Source organism: Argiope bruennichi, chromosome 3, assembly GCF_947563725.1.
Source record: "Argiope bruennichi chromosome 3, qqArgBrue1.1, whole genome shotgun sequence".
In the NCBI taxonomy this organism is placed as follows: domain Eukaryota; kingdom Metazoa; phylum Arthropoda; class Arachnida; order Araneae; family Araneidae; genus Argiope; species Argiope bruennichi.
In genome coordinates this window covers 25737251-25758836 of record NC_079153.1, presented here as the reverse complement: position 1 = coordinate 25758836, position 21586 = coordinate 25737251, and the positions used below count along the sequence as shown (strand labels likewise).

The following is a 21586-nucleotide window of genomic DNA, read 5'->3' as shown; positions in this document are numbered from 1 at the left end:
GTGTTTCTACTTCTAAAGTGCAATTTAATTTTTATGGCTGGTTTCTTTTGTGAATTTTGGTCACAAATATAAGTGAAATAGGAAGTCCAACTATCGTATGACGGTGGTTAAAAATTATGAATCCAATCCAAGTAACCTTCATGTTGCTACAAAATGGAACGTTGTATTTAAGTTTAAACTTATCTCCAAATGAATTTCGTTTTTTTTTTCCTGTACAATTTGCTCTTTTATGTGTAATAAGGTATTGACCAAAATTCTGTCTTTTTGTAAAAGTGTTATAAAATCCCTTTATACAAATGCATGTACACATTTGATTTTCAAATTGTAAGTATATCAGTTGCATAAAACTATTTTTAAAGTGTTTCATTGCATAAACATATATAGTAGAAAAGTTTTTTTAGCTTTTTAATTGAAAATGTAAGAACACGCAAATAGTTTATTATTAAAAATTTCCAAATTCACGGAAGAAACCTAGGACTAAAATCAAGATGAATTCATACGCGGAACATTCGAGAATCTCCAGACCAAACATTGCCGCTGGTTCCACGGAAAATAAAAATATAAACGCACGAAATTCTTTTCCGCAACCTTATATTTTAAGAACTGTGTTTGGGTTCCTGAAACTGATTTCATGTTTATATGGTATCACTCTCAAAGGTCTTCTCATGTTTGGACAACAAAATTACTTTGGTTTTATAAGCAAAATGAAACAAAACTTTTTCAGTTCATTTACCTGAATAATTATTACCCGTTGCTGGGAAACACTTGTTTGAGTGCAAAAGGTTACTAATTTAAAATGCGTAACGTTGTGCTTTTGTTGATAGTATCGGTCAAATCTCCTGGGGAAGTGCGCATGTGGTTTCCAAGAAGCTGCCCTTCCTTTCTGAAAATGCAACAATTATCATGCGGTAAAAAACACTAACTTAAACAGTTTTGAGATAAAGAAAACATTTATTTTTTCCAATTAATTTGATTTATCTTGTTGAAAATGTAAAAAAGGGTTCTTGAACTAGTCGAATTAATTATCGAATTAATTTACCATGAATTTTTTATATTTATTTTTGAACCATAAGTTACGTTTTGCTACAAAATAAAGCGAGGAAGAAGAAAAAAAAACTTTTTTAAATTAATTAAATTAATAATAAAAGATTTTTAATGTTATTTTTAGTTGATATCTACTGCTTTCTATTGGAGATAAATTTTTTGTATTCTTTCAAATGCTGTTAGAAAAAGTAGTCATATTGTGAAGATATCAGCCGAATTTAAACAGTACTTTAAAGTACCATCGGTAAATAAAGGGTTAAAAGTAATCTTGCTAATATTCTAACAATAAAATAGTTTATTATGTTTAGAATTAGTGATTTAATCTTAAGATTTAGACATATATATTTTTTTTAATTAGCTTTCAAAGCCAATTTTTCATTAGCGTACTAAAAGACATAATTTTTTCTATTTTTTGTGTTTTTAATATATAATTCATTACTGTGATTATTATGGGTTCTAGAAATTTTTTCAAATACCCTTTCAGATGGTATCACTCATATGGAGTAAAAATTTAATTAATTAATGATTAAGTTCTGAAAAGATAAAATTATTACACTCTTATTGGAAATATATAAAAGTATACATTTTTAAAACTCTCACCCACCATGAATTGAGTAAAAAAAGTAATTATATTCTTATCAATATGAAACAAATTAAATAAAAAAAATTTAAATATATTTAAATTAATTTTTGCATGATTTCAAGAGTAAATTACTATCCCGTTTACTTTACTTTTATCTCAATTTATGTTCTAAACTATATATATTTTGTGCAAAGAAAATCTTTTATTATCACTAATAATTGGACTTTCTAAAATCATTCAATTTTCGAGTTCTCTCAACCCCCTTCTCCCAAAATGTTTAATTATTTATTGGAGATTTTATTTTTCCTTGTGTATGCAAACGCGATAACACTCTAAATAGATGAAATTTATTTCTTATATAACCATTAGATCAAAGCAGTAAATCTCGACAATTTTTGAACAGACACCATTTCCTTTAGCGCCTGTTTCTATGTGTTTGAACAAAATACCTATGAAATGCAGTAATCTAAAGTATGGATTTGGCAGATGACTTTTGCATGAACATTATAAATAAACATAAAACTAGATACATAAAATCCGAGAGAAACTTTTCCGTACTTGATTTTGCTCAATATGCTATGAAAATAAATAGAACAATGCCTTTACAAAGATTGTTTTAGTAGGTTCTCTTCCATTGTTTACGCGTTATCATTAGCACATCTGGCATAGAGGACGGATGTACCAATAGGGCTGAAAGCGGATCGTTCCTCTCAGCCAATTCGAATGTTTGGAAATCGGTAGGAAACCGGCATGTCCAGTTGCGAGAAATATATCGTTCCACAAGAACAAGCATCCTTTTCGCATGTGGTCACCTATAGAAGGGAAATATTCATAAATTTAGAAACTAGGCACGTGTAGTGGTGTTAATGTTTCAATAGTTAGATGGGGGTACTCTACTATGTAGTCCTCTTTGAGCTTCGAATGTCGAGAAATCGAGGAACAAGTAATCCTTTGGTCCTGTGATGGACGGCTACACGAACTGTAGTTTCCTCAGTTCTACAGCAATCATTTGGGTTCTACAATTAACGGTCCGGTGGAAAGCATTCAGTTGTGCCGAAAAATCAATAGTTCTCGGTGAATATAATTTGAAATACCCAGTGGTAGATTAAAGCAATTTATGGTCATCGAAGAACTGCTCTACGGAGTCTTTTTTTATTAATAAAAGGATGAATTTATTTGTACAATTCGGCACTTTTTTTAACATAATCAATATGCTAATGATTACTGAAAATTCATGTTTATTTACTTATTGACCATATCCACGTTTGTACCAATATTATTTTACCCTACAATGCATTGTGTAGCCATTTGACTACACGTTTTATATATATTTTTTAACTACACATGACTGTTTCAAAGGACAATAATTTGTTTTTGGAAATCCTTTTTTAAATGCGTTTTGATAAACATTTGCGAAAATCATCTACATATGGCAAGAACGGAACTATTATTAGATTTAAACTGGAAACTTAGAAAAATACCAAGATGGCTGTTGTATACAATTAAAAAATATTAGCGAAATATTTTTTTCTTTCATTGTAAAAAATATATTGGTAAAAAAGGGACTTTTACTTTTCTTGCAGAGTAGTTATGATGCGATTTGTATCACTCAGATATTGTTAATTCATAATATAACCAAATGGCACATTTTAATGGTTTTTTTGAAATTTCACCAAAAAAAAGAAACTAAATAATAATAAAAAAATATAAAATAAAAAAAAATATTTTTCCAAAATTATATGCAGCTATTCAAAATACACGTATTTTTTGTAAAAAAAATGTCATGCATTCTATAATTAAAATAAAACTCCGCTTTTATTAATATTATAGTGACAAAATGAAAGTAATGAAATGTGTAGGAACCTAATCAATTATACTTAGTCTTAATTAAAGTCTTAATACTATCCTAATATTTTATAATTCTTAAAATTTGCAATTCTTACAAATTTACTTGATTAGTCACCACACTAATTTTATACTCTCTCTATCTAAGGCCCCTTGAGACAGGCGATCTTAGGCGGCTGTCTAATCAGAATTCGCCATTGTGACTGCTTTACTTGAACTTTGAGAAGACAATTCTAAAATTATGAGCGCAGAGGAGAATTGAATTGAATGCTACAGCATAAATTGGTTCAATAATTGAGGCATCTTTTTGCCCTTTTTTCTTCAAAATTCTATATTATTTCGAATGATTACTGTATTATATTACTTTCAACGTAATGCAAATATTATGCAGTTTCATTTTACTTTAATTAAAAATATGTATCATGGAATTAAATTTTTCTTCGTCTCCTGTGTTTGTGGTCAAAATTTCTTTTATAATAAGGAAATTTAACCCAAAATAATTTTGGGAAAACACTTTTATTTATGCACAAAATAATAATTTCTTAAAATTTTAATTATTTTCTGTTATTTTGTCTTTAACTCATAATTCATTACTGTAAATATTATAGAGTCTTAATATCAATTTTTCTCATTTTTTAAAATCAGATGGTACCCTAGAGTAAGTAATTAAAATGTAATTAATTCTGTATCCTGATATATTATAACACTCTTTTGTCATTGGCATAAATGTCCAATATGTGTCCTCAATGTTAGAAAGCGAATAAGAAAATTTATTATATAAGTGCATCCTTGAAAACGTAAGACACATTAAATTACATAAAAATAAATAAAAATATTTCTTAAAAACTAACTTTGGAATGAACAAGTTCGCAACATTCACTAGCATTAATTATTCATTAATTTATTCGTAAACATTAACTATTTTCACCTTCGGAATAAACAAGTTTAACCTTTTCTAGGGCCGTGGGAAGTATGCTTCCCACCAAATTTATCAATCTTTGAATGAAATTTTGTAGGTTGGCATAAGTTCTGACAAATTTTTTTAGAAAGACAGAAATTTAGATGCTTCAGTTCTTTATCTCAATCAAAATGATGTGTCTTGATTTGTTACTTAATTATTAATTAACAAAATTAATTAATTAATCAAATTAAATTTATCTAATAAGCTAAATGATTCCATTTTCTTATTCTAATTTCAAGTCTAAAAATATTTAAACATAATATGACTAGAAAAAAATGGCCCTTTAAAGGGTTAATTCATAAATTATTTCGAAGCATATTCAGAAGGCAAAAACGTAAATAATTTTGTAAAATAATTGAGAGAAGTAAAAATTATTTTCGCAAAGTAATTATTTCTGTTTCTTCACTGAATTCTTTTCAATTAACATTTGTAAATGCATATGGGCATGTGTAAGACTTTAATATTCGGAATTATTTCAAATTATATCATAGACTTTCATTGTAATTTTCTAAACGGTTAAAATGGAATTGCTATCTCATCTGAAGCTGTGATTACTCGGTTGTTTTTGCCTTTTTTTACTTTCTCGTGTACTAAATATAGAGGAAGCATTGTTAGCGTCAAAAAAAAAATCATGCGCGGGAATTTGGTGAATATCTACGCTTTAGATCTTTGTAAGACCGGAAAACACATTTTTGGCATTATGTCTACCTGCTTGAAAATTTGATAAGTCAAAACTGCTTTGAGAAGAGCGGCTGAAATTTGATATTTAAATTTACGATTAAATTCCCAGATTTCTCTCAAATTTTGAATGAAATCCATTCAAACGAAGCCTGACGTGCTGATTTTTCGGGTAGAAGAGAACTTGATAATTCCAAAGCGTATAGATAAATAATATACAGATTTAGCATCTATATTACAGATGTCAAATTTTTAACGAAATCCGTCAAACGGTTGGTCGTCTATCTGTATGTATTTTCTTAAGTATCTAAACGCAATATCTCATAAATGCAATGACTTAATCAATCAATAAAATTCGGTAAATTATCTTGTAACTACAATTATAGTTTCGTGTAAAATTTTAGTGTTAATCGGCCAGCAAAAAAACGTCTACAATGTATCTTCTTGTAATAGAATTAATAAAAAATGCTATAACAACGCCAAGTATCTATATTTCATAATTATCATTCATCAATGCCAAACAAAGCATTCGCGACCTTTCCCAAGGTCACCAATTTTATGTGGAGGAAAGGGAATAAGATTTTTATTAGAGAATATGCGAGAAAGTTGTGGGAAGACCACTCTCACTGGTTCCTATTAGCTCTGTTTTGTAAAATGTGATGGTAAGCTTATTTTAGTTTACACATTAAATTTAACTCAGAGCATAGACGTTAATTAAAAATATACTTTTCGTAATAAATTATGTAAAGTTATTTGATTGAGAAGAAAACAACATTCCTCTATACAATACAATAAATAGCCTTAATTGAAAATAATAAATATAATAGATAATAATTTTTAAAAAAAGAGTGAATTTCTATTTAGGAAGTTTTTTAGTTGTATATTTGTCATCTTTGTCAAATATTTGTCATATATCTTTTTTCTGAATTCCAACAGTAATTTGCCACCCTATGAATATTTCTTCTCTCCTAGTATTGGTCTTCTGTTGTCTTTATGCCCTGATGAAATCGGTTACCTCTCTCCATTCATAATTATTTACTAATAAATCCAAGAACCTCTGGAAAACTGTTTAAATGGTTGTATAATTAATGAGCTTCATATTTCTGCCAAAATGTGTGAATTTGTTCACTTTCTTTATAACTAAATCAAAATAATTTCCAAGCCTAATTATAGCTCAGAAAGGTTTTGGTTGCAGAGCAAACTGAGATCAACGCATTTTGCCCGGTTTCCTGAATTTACGAAATGACCTGTCTATATGAGGACCATAAAAATTTCGTTCAAAATTTGTTTGTCCTATTCTTCCAGATATTATTTTTCTATAATATAGATGCAAAGCAACATGATTGAGAACTTTCTTAAAGTTGTTTCATTAACCCTGGTTTTATGTGCAATGGAGGCAAGATTATTCTATTTCGTTCGATTGAAGGTTTACAAATGACATTTCTGTCTCCAGCAATTGTGTTCTCTCTGGCAGATTACTCTTTTCTTTTATTTGTTTAAAAGAAGCAAGAATATATCATATGGTACAAAGGGGAGAATTCGCCATTTTTAAAATCACTAAAGTTAATCATTCATGTTATAAACTGAATATTTTCCATTGTCAGCGCTATGGTAAGCTTCAATGCCAAATCTTTTTTCATTCATCATAAAATTTTCTATGTGAAAACCAAGACTAATATTCCCTTTTTACTTTTCATTCGATTTTTATGATGTGGAATAAGTTGACTTTCAAAGTTTGAAACATTTTATAATTTAACTACACGTAAACTCAAAAAAAGGAAAAGAAGAGAAACTGTTTAAATATTTAAAATCAGTACACCAAATATAATCAAAACTGATTAGAGACTTCTGGACACCAAGCAAAACTAGCTAGAGTGATCTCTTCGAACTCTCAAGTATATTCTTGAATAACTGTGTAATCTCCAATCTTCGCATAAAATTGTGATCAAAAGTTAATACCAAGAAATACAAAAGCTTTCAGGTTTTTGTTTTCAGAATCGAGCGTATGAAAGTAAGATTCGTATAGTAAAAAAAAAACGAATATGTTTTTCTAACGAACGCATTTTTTTTAACGATTAAAGCCAAAATTTGAAACAACAGTACAAATAGAATAGCAAGGTTAAATTCCAAATTCCATTTATTTAAAATCTTGTAATCTTAAATTATCATGTATACAAGCATACGACAGAACGAATCGATTGAAAGATAACCCCTTATTGAATGTGATTCAAAATTTGACTTGGATGCGATATCCGAATTAATGCTAAAATTAATAACATTAAATGTTAAATCTGTATACCAAATTTCATTTATTGTTGCTCTTTACGTTTTGCGGTTGTTGTGTTCATTTGTTCTAGAGAAATTAGTTTTGCTGATTGAGTTTGCTTCAACATATATATTGTTACAAAATTTGTCCGAGGTTCGTTTGGATAGTGGAAGTTATATGGTGTGAAGAACGCTCAATCACCAGGCTGCAGTAGAAAATAAAACAACGACGTTTATTTACACGAAGACACACAGGACAATACAAAGACGACAACTATATACAGCACAGAAGACGATTATCTTCAGCCGAGACGTCCAGCATACACAGCAGCATACAACAAACTCTACTGCAGACAGTAGAACACAGCTTAGTTCAGCACTCACTTGACTCCGTCGCTACTCCGCTAATCTGTGGAAGGCCACTTCTTTATCGTCGATTCCGACTACTCTTCGACTCCACTGGTCCACGACTCAATTCACCGTCTACTCACCTCTGTCGCTTCCGACTTCTCCTCAATTCACCACTCGACTCACCACTGCTGGAAGACTCGTTCTTCCCCGTCTATCCCGACGACTCTGGTTCACTACTACTCTGCTCTGTCACTTCCAACTTCTTCTCAATTCACCGTCCCGGTTCACGACTGCCCGGCAGCTGCGGTTGCTTCCTTTTATAGGTCTCCGGAGGCGGGGCTAGACGCCTCTCAACCAATCAGGAACGTTGGAGGCGTATCTCCGTTCCTACTCGACGGATCGGGAAAATTCTCGATGTTTCGGGTATAATCTATTTTGGCAACAAAGTCGCCAAATTCGTCGCCAAATGGTCGCCAAGCTCTGGGTCTTCCTATGGAACCAGCTATGCTGGGAAGCCGCCTCACAGGTTCGTAACAATATATATATAGCTCAGAAATTGAGCTTATTACTAATTGTCGAATGGCAACAGCCAAATATAAACAAAACATCATACGAATTTCAGACTGCTTTATTCATTGAACATTTTTACAACTGTACTGAATCAAACACTTCGCTTAGCTAGTTAATGGAATTGCAATATATTATTAGAAGTGTTCTGAAGATAGTTCGCCACGTCACCAAAGACAGCATGCAGTTAGAGTAAAGATAATATAAAAGAAATCAAGAAATTGTCTTCAACCAAAAAGTTCATTCAAGTGCAAAAATAGGCATAGCTGCTGCCAGATAAGTATCATGTTGAGACTTCAGATTAATGTACCGTTTCTCATCAGGCATGTCAACATCGTGCCAATCATCTAAAAGTCTGCAATCCTGCGTGTTTACCAGAAATTCTAATAAAAGGCTTTTAAAGTTACAATCAAATATTGTCACGTTTATAATTGCCGTGAAATCGTTTCAAAATGTTTCAGATTTGGTGGCCGTGTATTAATCTTAAGTATAGCCATAATCGTTATGACTTGTCTACGTAATTTGCTACGCATACTTCTTAAAAGACTTATCTTATAAAAATGGTTATTTTATTATATTAAGACGAAACAAATTACACTTTGTGTAATATTATAATTTGTTATCTACATTAAACTGTTTTAATCGTATCGAATTACAAAGTGAAATGGTTTTTTATTTAGGAAATGCATCCATATTAATAATTTAACACCCTAAAAAGTCAGTAATCTAGGTGAATTAACTGGTCACCAAAGGCGTCTAGTTTGATATAAATATATACATTTGGAATAAAAAACAAGTGTCGAGTTTCTTCGGTCTGACACAAAACGTCTTTGAGTTCATCAACATCTCGAGTTTGATGAACTTTTTATATTTCAGATAAGAGAAAATAAAAAGATTTGTTTGTTGAAACTAGGCAATCTATTTTTTATCACACTAATAAAATTGTGCCTTAAAAAATTCTTATTATTAAAAGTGATTTTTATTCATTGATTTTATTTTATGGATTTTTGTTCCCTAGTAAAATAATAGCTGTATACTTGTCGCATTAACAGAAGGGTCTCTCTCCAGAGAATAATTGAAGCAAAACGAGATATTCTGCTAATAAAAGGGAAATGGGTTCTTGGCGGGGAGCTCCGATTCAGATCGAATCTGACTCATAATCGGAAGGGCAAGAGAAAAAATGGATGCAATTCTATCTCGGCTTTTTTCTCCTTCCTCACACGCAGTGGCATCGATTCCATCAGTTTTTTCCTCCCCCCCCCCGCTTTTCCTTCTTTTCCTTTTCTTACTGCGATGCTTATTTTAGTGTATTGTGACTTTCTTTATTATTCGTAGGAAGAATCGTCAGAGAAATTACATAAACAAAGCACGTTCTAATAACCAAATGTTCCATGAAAGTTTTTCTGATACAATGGCTGCTTTTATAATTTTTATTTTTTTCTATGGGAAGTAGTAGTCATTAATTCATTGATTACGTTAGTACAATTGATTGATTTTTTTTTTAGCACTAAGGCTAAAACTGCGACAAATATCTTTTAATTTAAATAATTTGTGTAAAAATAGTTTTTAACACTCCTTTATTTGTGTACTAAAAGATATTTTCTTAATATTTTATTATTAAGAACATTTATTATTTATTTTAAAATCATTTTTAATAATTTTCTATTTTGTAAATTTGTTTCATAATTCATTAAAATAGTTATTTTGAAATTTTAAAAACTTTTTCTAATGTTCACTACCAGCTGGCACCACTTGCATACAATCAAAATATACTTAAATGGATTGATTAACTTACAATTTTGAACTTTAAAATGTTGAAATAATATATTGCCATCAAGAATATAGAAAATTTCAAATTCCAAGCACATGAGGAAATAAGTAAAAACTTATTATAAATCTCCATTTTACAAACATAAAACAAAGCAATTTAAATAATATTTATATATTGTTTATAAAAATTCTGTAAGCATTGCGTTTAAATTGCTTTGCGATTGGTAGATAGTGAGTCACCTAATCCAAGATATTTGAAGTATGTTTTGCCAGTATATTGTTTGAAATATCTAAAGAAAATTATAACTATGTCATAGTAAGAATTTAAATTGCACTTGACGGTGAAATGGCGAAAAAAAGGAAAACGAAAGGTTTAATTAATATCAAATTAACAGAGAATTAATGTAAAACAATATTATTTGTTAATTCAATTTTTAGACGCAGCGTTTATGGCAACACTATTGAATAGTCTTCCAGTTTGTTTATCTTTTCGAGTAAATGAAATTCTTCGTCTCTAGAATATCAATCGCCTGAATACGTAAACAATAAGCGTTTTAACCGTGCATTGTTTTTTTTATTTTATTGGAACGTCCAGCAATATAAGATAAAGAAAAAAATACAAAGAAAGTCCGAGCAAAAATCTGGCAATTTGGAAAGAAAAACTGATCGTGAAGCTGCGAAGCTGGCGACAAAATGTGAAAAATAGATTCAATGATTTAAATACTGCTTATATAAGCAAATAATATTCTCATTGTGGAACTTTGAGTTTTTAATCGAAAATGTAAATCATGGAAAGATTAAACTTGCAGCATTGAACGAATGGCCAGTGGAGTTTAAAAACTTGCTAACTAGAACTGACGAACATTGCATACAGAATCGGACAACATCGGGGTAAGTGAGCAAAAGCGAGCAGGGACCAAAGTCCCCTAGTATGTATATAAAATTCATATATATATATATAAAAATTCAGAAGTATGCCGGTATAGTTATACAATTTGAAAAATAAAATAAAACCATTATAAAAATTTATAAAATCAAATATAATTTTTAAAATCATTGTCAGTAATATCTATCTTTGATGTAATTAGATTCTCATAGTAAATCGTAAAGTAAGTAAGTCAAAGTAAGATAAATATCTATAAAGCATTTTATTTGTAGAAAGTGGTATTTACGGCATTCATATAAAAGATGGTTTCTTAAAAAGTACTCGATATTTTAAACAAATGGAAACTGAATCACAATTGTCTTAGAAGCTAAGAATCGATAACTATTCCAACATGAAACATCACAGCTTACTTTTTTTTTTTTTTTTTTTGATATTCTACGGTGACCTCAAAATAGTGTCTGCTTTTACCCTTATCGGATGCTAGCTTTTTTTACATGACTCTCACTAAGCTGTAGCTGATGTCGGTAAATATGTGAAATATTTAAGAATAATTAAAGAAATATTATAAGAATAACACATAATAATTCATTATTATAAGATTTTAGTTTGAAATTACTTATTTTTGGTAGGAGTATTACAAATACATGAGATCAAAATACTTATTTATAAATTTTTAATGTGTTATATTTTTGAAATAGTTTCCGACATAAAGGAATGCTTTTCTGTTATACGTAGCACAGATTTATATTGTTGTTTTTCTTCCTCCAAGCAACTTAGGATTAGAACATGCACACTCATTATGTTCTGCGGGCTCAGGTTAAGGTTTCGAGACTCGATTTCATTGAAACTACACCGTCTCTTCGAAAAATACTTCTGCACTTACCTAAATAAAGCAGAGTCTCCTTTCGCCTTTCGATTTAGCAACAGGATTTCTTTTTTAAAAATTCTAGACTCATTTGAATTATCACTTGTGCAAATCTAAATGGTTTGTTTTCATTTATATTTCGTTCTTCTATTTTGTAGTCTTTTTTTAAAGTTTATTTTTATAGTTCTCTCATATAAATTTCTATCTGTGCATCCAAAATCATTGCATTACACACCAAAGAGTTTTTTGGGCAACATGGCTGTGAGGAATTGATATATTTTATTGAATGATATATCCAATGCTGTCCGGAATTAAAATACTTTCATGCATAATTTTTTTGACATAAAAATAGCTTTTGAATAAAATATTATAATATACAAACTCAATTTATCGTCTGAAATGAATCTTAGTCAAAATCATCTAATCAATTGAATCAAACGATTTTAAAAACCAACGATAACTGATTTTCTACATAAGTTAATAAAATTTAAAACTAATTAAATATTAATATTGCAAATTTTGTTCACAAATGCTAAAGGAGAAGAAATGTTTGAAGAAAATTTTGAGACAGTTAATTTAATAGTTAATTTTTCATTAATAATATGAAAATAAACTAAATCAATAGTTCTTCAGATGCAAATTGTTAATTTCTGCTTTTCTAATTGGTTATTTATTCACTGTTGGATATGATAGACTTTCGAACTTTTGAATCCTGGTATGTTCTTCATGCTAATTTACTGTTTCCGTATCTTTCATATCAATTAATCGTTTAATTTAATTAAATATTTATGTCATACGAATGTCACAATCTGATAGTAAATTTGAGAAATATTGATTCACGATTTCATAATATATATAATAACGAATTAGAATTATAGAACTACGAATTTGAAAATAATTGAAATGAAAAATAATCCAATTTTTAGTAAATTAAAACGTGTTTTTAAAAATTGGTATTTATTTATTAAAAATTGATTTTTTATGATTATTATTTTAAAAAAGCTGATTTGGAAAATTCCTTGTTAGAGAAATGAAACAAATTCTATTCATTGATGTAAGTAGAACAAATTAAATTTTTTTTGGATTATTTAGATTCATTTCTTTCTGAAAATCGAATTAACAATTGAAATAGTTATCTATCTAAAAATGAAAGAAATTTTATTAAAAATTATCGAAAAGTGGATGTAAAAGATTAAAACATAGTTGTGAAACCTTATTCATGTCTTAAGATAAAAGCATGATTTTTTTTTAAAAATTTTTTATTGGGACTAATGAGAAAAATTCACATTTCTTTTGTGTTTTTAATTTCTTTTTTTGAAACCTCTACAATCATTGCGAATTGAGGATATTGCTTAAATATACAAATTTTGATTTTTTGTGTAGAAAATAACAGAAAATTTTTAAGGAATATTAAAACATTTATTCCGAAATATTATAATGTAGTAATAATTTGGATTAATTTGATTATCTTAATTTTATTTTTAAATTTAATATTAAAAACTGCTTTTTTATAAAGCAGCGGTAATATGCATACAAAAAAGTGTTTTTACTATTATCGAAGCTCACGGAAAAGAACTCTAGTAACAATAACAAATATTGTCGTAAAATTTACTTTTTACTAGTTTAGCTAGAAGTTAGTTACATTTTGTTTCAAATTTGGGGCAAACAAACAAAATGTATTTACTAAATTCAGTTTCTTTCAGAAGTTGTTTTTTGATGGTATTTATAATAAAAAAATAGCGTGCTCACAAAAAATGTTTTCAAAGCCATTGTAGCACGCAAATGCATAAATCCAGTAACTAACCAACGAAAAACATGTTTACGTATTATACATAAAAAAATACATTATAAAATAATCTGAAAAATAATATCTTATTCAGATAAATATATTACTGAAATAAAATCGATCTGATGTAATAAATCATAAATGAAATTTTAAATTTTAATGTGGTATATAAAATATTTTTTTGTAATAAATAGTGAGGTAAAATGTAAAAACTTTGATTGATTTTTAACTAAAATTCACACATAAATAAAAGCGTAATTTCGAAACATTCTAGCTGTGTTCTGACCGAAATTCGCATTTTCACTAATTTTCTTCTCTTTTAAAGAAAATGTTAAAAAATTTCTCTCAGCAAGCTGGAAAGCAGAAGTAGATTCCTTCACATCTAAGTTTTTGTTCCTTTACATAAATTATAGTTGTTAGAAATAGTCAATATTAGGGCGGGAAAATCACGTTTTAACCCTCAACTTAATAGATATTGCTGTTATTGAAAAACTTCAAATAAAAAGTTATTTGTTTTAATGAGGCGCCAATTTGGCTAATTGGATTTATTTTTCTATCTTTAATATTAAGAAAGTTATAGCAAAACAAAAATTTCAACTCCCTCATTTTAACCCCCTTTGAGCTAGATAACCCACTTAAGAACTCATCCGAGGTTTTTACATTTCTAACAATATATTTCAAGCAATATATATAAAATCCAAACAAAATTACTCTAAGTAGTAGATAGTCTTCCTATAGAAATTTACCTAACAGCTTGATAGTATGGTTTGGGACATTAAGATATTATTTATTATTAAGCATATTTAAAAGTGTCGGCGCAAATAGCCTTAAAAATTCCATGATAAATAAAGATTGATTTTTCGATGCTTTTTATCGGTGTTCTGCCTAAATTCGGCTATTTCAATAATATCCTTCCATTTTCAAGAAAACCTTCAAATGACTCAGAAAGATAAATTAAGACATGAAAATATGCATATTAGAGAAGTTTCAAGGTATTCGCTCTAATCGATTCTATGATAGAGAAAGGTGTATTTTCCGAAAGATTTCGCTGTATTCTGACCAAAATTGGGCTTCTCTCTAATTTCCTTTCAGTTTACAGAAAATTTTAAAACAGTTTCACTGCATCGTAAAGTAGAATAATTTATACATATTTTACAAGTTTCAGCCAAGTCTGACCCTTGAAATCTCCTTAATTGAAAATCTAATTAAAATTTTGAAATATCTTTCTTTGAGAACACCTATTACTCAAGAAGTAACTACCTGCTTAATTTAATAGTTTTTAGACGAATGGTTTGCTATTCAGGCAATTTTGTTACTGTGGTTTTATGCATTTGTAATCAATTAAATTTGTGTTATTCATTTAATGTATTACATCATTATTTTTATTTAATTCTCTGAAACAATAGTGTATTGCCTAAGTATTTAATATATTCAATGTTCTATTTTAAAAATGAGTTGTTTCTGCATGAGCTATCCTACATATATATGTCCGATGATTTCAGAAATGTCATAGATTTTACAGATGAGGGGTTTGGAAGGAAAAGGTGATAAGGATTAAGATAAAAGAAAAATTTCATTTTTTGATCATTTTGGCTAATTATTAATTTCGCCATTCATTCATTCATCGTTCATTAAATACAATGCTTGATGATATTTGCTTAAAATGAAATTTCTTCTTTTCTTTCAGAGATAAAGTGGAGACGTGTCATTCGTGGTCCACGAACACAACGCAGCAGATTGACTTAGCACTAAATATATTTTTTATGGTCTACTTTTTTATACGCGTAAGTATTTTATTCGATTACTAAATTGATTTAAGTATTTTAATTTTTATTCAATTTCCAATCAATCATGGTCAATATTGTTACCATTATTGATAAACCATAAAAATTTCATTCAGTTGATATTTGATTACTTCTCTTTCTGATTGCATGAACTGTTTTATCTCAAACGTGCACAAACGTTTTAAGATATTTGAATAATCAAAGACGCATAGATCGTATAGACATATTGGATCATAAATATCATCTGCACGTAACAGATGACGATTGGAAATTTCCATAATACACAAAATTTTGATATCAAATTTGATCTCGCTTTGCCTAGAATCTGATGAACCGATACTGATGCTTGAATGTCTCTGGGTAGAATATTTCGGAAGAAAAGTATTGTCTAACTTTTTGATGGACAACAGATCCACCAATCAGAGCGCTGTGAAATGTGGATCATTATGATTTCATCACAGTATGTAAAGGCGACCTAAAATTAACACAAGATTTGGTAACCTTATTAAAAAACCATTTAAACTGATAATTTAGACAATAAAAATGGAGAGTTACATGATATAACAAAGTGTTTTCATTATGGAACAATATTTCAAAAATGATTAAAGTCAGGCAGCCACAGTTCAAATATTTGAGAATTCTATAAAAATATAAAAATTTAAAAAAATTGTGTTTTTTATTTAATTCAAATTTTGCGTTAACACATGGTTCTATTGAGTAACTCTCGATTTTTACTAACCCTAATTTGTCAACTGTCAAATGGTTTTTTAACAAAGTTGCCAATTTTTTACTGCGCAAATGTTGGCAAATTCAAATCTTGCATTAATTTTAGGACACCCTTTAATTAGATGTATGGTTAATCATCAAATGCCTTCAAAGCTGTTGCCATTGAAGAGTGTAAAACTTTATCTCTAAATGTGAAGCACACTTGAATCTATGTACCACAGAACAATTCGTGAGTGCATGTCTTTACTGCATAAAACATTTTCGATTTACTTTTTCGCAACATACAGCATTTTCGACATATGTCCAGGTCTAATTATGTCTATTTTTACAATCATCTGAATAAGTGTAAAAGTCTTCATTTAAAAATTGTCGTAGCAGTATGAACTACTTATAAAGCCCACACTTCATGTTACCTTGTCTGAATGGGTGAAATTATCAAATAATTCTTTTTAAAGAATTTTCTAACATTCTTGTTGACAATGGATGCACTAGTAATGAATTATGCGACCCAATTTAATATTTTTGGATTATCGCAGCCTTCCTATTCCTTTTATCACTAAACATCTCGACTAAAGAATCGTTATAATATTGGAATCATTGTCTTTGGAGAAGAATTCTACAGCAATCATTCGATGCTATTCTGGCTAACGCCTCGTGATGACTAAATGCTTTAAACGCTTCTCGAAGATGCATTTTCTGTTACCTTCCTTGCGAAAACGTCGGCATGGCGCCAAATTTAAATCGTCTATTTTTTTTAATTCCTCACCCAGTAAAACGCAGGTTGTTCACCTACTTCAGTGCAATTGTACTCTTATTCGGTCATGAAGCCTTCTCGACCAAGTTTTGTTGTATTATCTCTTCCAAAAGTCGATAATTGCTTAAGTTACTACTTATTTTCATTTATCGATGTAAGTAGTAACATCGATTTATCGATATTACTATTTATTATCATATAGGGTTTGAAAATGTTCATTCTGTGGCTGCAGAAAATATAGTCATTTTTTTATGTATCTTTCTAATTGTCTGCCAACACATGGTACTGACTTTCTCCACCTTTTATTGTTATATGGATCCGATTTTTCTTTAAGCACTATGTCTGTTCCAAAAATATGCACACATTTTATTGGCTTCATGTAGATTTACAATAGGAAAAAGTATTTCACGAAAAATATATATATAATTGTATAAATTTCTGAATTAATTGATAAATGATAAGTATTACTGGAATTGTCAGTTATAACTCTAGCTAAATCTCTTTTAGAAACAGACAGAATTTCAAAAAACTGGAAAATTATCATATCATGATGTTTTGTAGTACAGCTAAGTATTTTTAAGTTCATCTACTATTCAAGATTCGCAATCTGAAGGCGCTAGTTATTATTTATCAGAATTATTACTTGAGACAAAACGTAATGAAGAGGGTCCAGATGGCATTTGAAGCTCGATTATGTTTTACAGCTTTTACGTCTTTAAAGAACAACATAAAATTCTAATAGAATAATTATTAGCTAAAAATAACAATTTTAAATATTCAGAAGTGATATTGTTTTAGAAGGAAGTCTCCCCTTTTTTACTTTTAAACCTAAATATATTTACCCGCTGATGCATCGAAGGTAAAAAAAAATATTCAGACTCGGCCCTAAATGACAGATTTTAGCACCATCAAACAAACGCAAGAACGGAAAAGTGTACGAAAGCATTTAATTGTACTTCATTTCATAGTAGATGTGTCCAAGTGGAAAACAACTACGACGTTTTTGTTGCGTGCAATTACGGTGAGATAATGTATTAGTCAAGGGACTATGTATTGGTGGATTCTTAGTTCCCTACGTATAAATATATCATGGTCATACTGCGAGAGCCAGAAAAATGATGATTAATTTCTTTCTCAGCTAAGAAGAACCAATGCTCATTAATTGACTGAAACTGGAAAAAAAACCTTTATCTTCAACGATACTGCAATGTGTTGCCAGGGCCTGAACGGGAATTAAAAACTAGGACAAAAGAAACTTTTGAACAGGTTTGTGCTAATTTGGCACAACGCTAGGTTAAGAAGACTTCTACTTGCAAACAAAATTTTAAAATTCCTGGACCACCTTTACTCCTTAGACCTTTAATAAATATTTTCCTGTGAAAGTCTTTGGCTTTAAAAAATATTACTGAGAGATCAACAGTTTCTTCCGGGATAAAAAAGTGGAAAACATTGTGTTAGTAACCCAATAAATTCTACAATGAAGCCATCCTGTCCTTCCTAAATAAGACAAATAGATAATCAGAATCTGTTTATCAACGACAATAAACTCTTTGTAGGGGGTTATATTATGAGAAAGCTATTTAAATGGTTATATTTTCAGATATAACCATTTAAAATTGAGACTGCATCATTTTCGTTCCTTTTCTTTTTCAGTTTATCGCTGCTAGCGACAAGTTATGGTTCATGCTGGAGCTTTATTCCTTCGTGGATTATTTCACCATTCCGCCCTCCTTCATATCCATCTATCTTGGCAGAACGTGGATAGGTAAGTAGACCTCCCCCCCCCCCTCCAGAAACCTTCTATGGTATTTGGAAAGAAATCATGAACAATGCACACATACTGCCGTTTTATATTTAGTATGTGCCACTCCTTTTATTATTGTTATTTTTTCATATATCCAATTTATCTACGTCTTTATTTCTTATAATACAATGTAATTCAAACGTATTGTTTCTAATATACAGGGTTGCCATAAAATAACTTTCCTTGTTTGGCGGCATATACGGCTAAAACGAATGAACGAAATGAAACCAGGTTTCATGTACAGACCGTGGAAGGAATGGTAAAATAAATTCCGCAAAAACAATAGTACTAAAAGTTGCCAGTAGGAGAAATATTAGCGTTGCTGTCTCCTACGAACGAGAAAATTTGTATACGGGATGTATAATGTAAAATTCCTAGTGCGTTCTTTATAAAGGGAAGAGCAAACGACCTATCAGCTGTTAGTTCTTGATTATTGATGTGTTCTTGACTACTGCTCGTAATTGATTGTTGATGTGTTCTTAAGATAGGCCCTACTTTACCTCAGCCTGCTTTGCTGATAAAACTGTTCTATGCTTGACAATGTAATGTCATGGATGCTCTTAGGCAAACCTGCATGTCTTATGTACAGAAAATAAGACGGCCTGTTATGAACATCAAAACTGACAGTTTACGCGCAGTAGTGGGGAACGTCATACACAGTATGCAACAAGTTGTACCCCAGGGAAGGTCAGCAAAGGGAAAATTTTACACAGCTTCCAGGGACCCTAATATTGATCAATAAAAGATCATTTTCTGAATTCATTCATAATTGTACTCCCACAGAGTCAGTATTTGCCTATTGGAAACTTTTAGTACTATTTTTTTTTCATTCTGAATTCTTCTTCCAGTGACTTCCACGGTCTCTATATGAAATGTTGTTTCATTTCGTTCATCGTTTTAACTGCAGATGTGGCCAAACAGGGAAAATAATTTTATGAGCACCCTCTATATAACTAACTATTTAATGAGCAATAGAAATGAAACATTTGCAATGAGTATGAATTCAATGTTTCTTTTGCCTAACCTGCAAGTATTCCATCCGATTTGGGATAATACTGATTAGCAGATATAAAATTGATAATTGCGATTGATTTTTTCGAGCCGTACCTTTTGCATAATTCCTGTTCAAACACAACTCTAAACCGCTTTGTATGTAGCTTGATACTAAGAATAGACTAAGCCGTTTATTTTTTTCTCAATTAGTAGTTACATTCTTGTGTCGTAGAATGATTTTCACCATCTGCTCTCACAAGAAAGTTTTAAAAGAACTTAGTTTTGTAGTGACACATTTGGCTTGCTGCCCCTATTCGTTCTGCAACTCGTCTTGTTTCTACAAACTATTGATGCTATCTATGTATGCTCTTGACTTATAGTTGCGCACGAGAACGTATTTTAGAGAAATTTCCTCTGTATTGTAATAATGGACTAATATTTCTCAAAGTCCATCATGCAGAATATCTTTTGTATAGTAATAGGAATTTTCTTCAGATTTCATATTTGCCTTTCCATCACAAAGAATAAAACTTTCAACATCCATCTACTATCCTTTACAAATCTTATCTTTTCATTATCACTCATAAAATAGTTATTGGTAAATGAAGCAGTCATTTTAAATAATCTTATAGTTGTTTAGCTATTGAATTTACTAATTATATTTTCAATTAGTTTAATCTAAAATTAAGTTGGAAACAAAATGTTTTAGTCAAAAATATTTCGTGAAATAATCGGTTTTCGAAGTTTAATAGACAAGCGTCTTATGAAACTTATTTCAATGGCTGCAATTTCAAACATTTTCATATTTTAAAGGGATTTTCAATGCATCCCTTGTATATGTGCTATTAGTTACTAATTTTCTGCAAAAGTACATGTGCACTAAAATTCAGGTTGGAACGCAATAATGTGATATTTAATATCTATTTTCCTTATTATAAGATAACTTTTATTATCAAATGTCTATAGACGTTTTATTAGCTATCATTTATTAAAAATGTTTTCTTTTGTTATCAAACGATTAAAGTCTTTTCATTCCGGCAGGCCTTCGTTTCCTGCGGGCCCTGCGCCTCATGTCTGTGCCGGACATTTTGCAGTACCTGAACGTCTTGAAGACAAGTTCATCCATAAGATTAGCCCAGTTAGTCTCCATCGTCATCAGCGTGTGGCTCACGGCAGCCGGAATTATCCACCTGGTGCGTACGAATTTTACCTATTTACTATCATTATTACTATTATCAATTTCAATATTTTAGTTATTGTGCATTCAAGATATACAAAAGAATAAAATTCTTTGAAAATCCGCCATTAGAATGATACCCGAGAATTTTGGAACTGATTAAAAAACAGATGAATGTTTTATTTGTTCCATTCTTAATAATATCGTGGGAAAGCTATTTTTCCAGCTATAACCTAGTAACTATAATAAAGGGAAATTGAGTTCTGGTCGAGATTTGGTTTAGTAATAGCATACAATTAGGGGGTTTATTAATTAAAGAATATATATTAATCATTTAATTATTAATATATTAATATGATTAATGTATAATAATATATTAATCATATAATCATATAATTAATATATATATCACATATATATTAATTAAATTATATGTGAATTGTTAATTTAATTCGAATATTTTTTTAAGTCAAAGGGAAAAAAAAGATGTACTAAGGACCGGACTCTATACTCCACTTACGATGTAATGGCCTTGACGATCATGCTGTTAGACTGCTGAACACTGCATAAGTTATTTAAAATATATACTATTGAAATAATTTGAAGATTATTTTATTGAAATCTGCTGACTATTCCGCTTTAATATTTAAAAAAATGAACATCCAACAGGTATACAATCATTATAATTAATTTCATCCCGAATTCAATTTTCCAACCCATGTTCTTCCCTTACCAGATTACTTATAA

The 21586-nt window shown here is 29.8% G+C and overlaps 1 protein-coding gene across 1 annotated transcript in view; it reads left to right on the top strand.

Moving 5' to 3' along the window:
- LOC129962640 (calcium-activated potassium channel slowpoke-like) overlaps positions 1–21586 on the top strand; it is a 288136-nt gene that overhangs the window by 150739 nt on the left and 115811 nt on the right. Inside the window, exons 4-6 of the mRNA XM_056076504.1 lie at positions 15289–15385; positions 18519–18630; positions 20704–20855. Of these exons, the coding sequence (XP_055932479.1) occupies positions 15289–15385; positions 18519–18630; positions 20704–20855 (361 nt within the window). The remainder of the gene's footprint in view (positions 1–15288; positions 15386–18518; positions 18631–20703; positions 20856–21586) is intronic.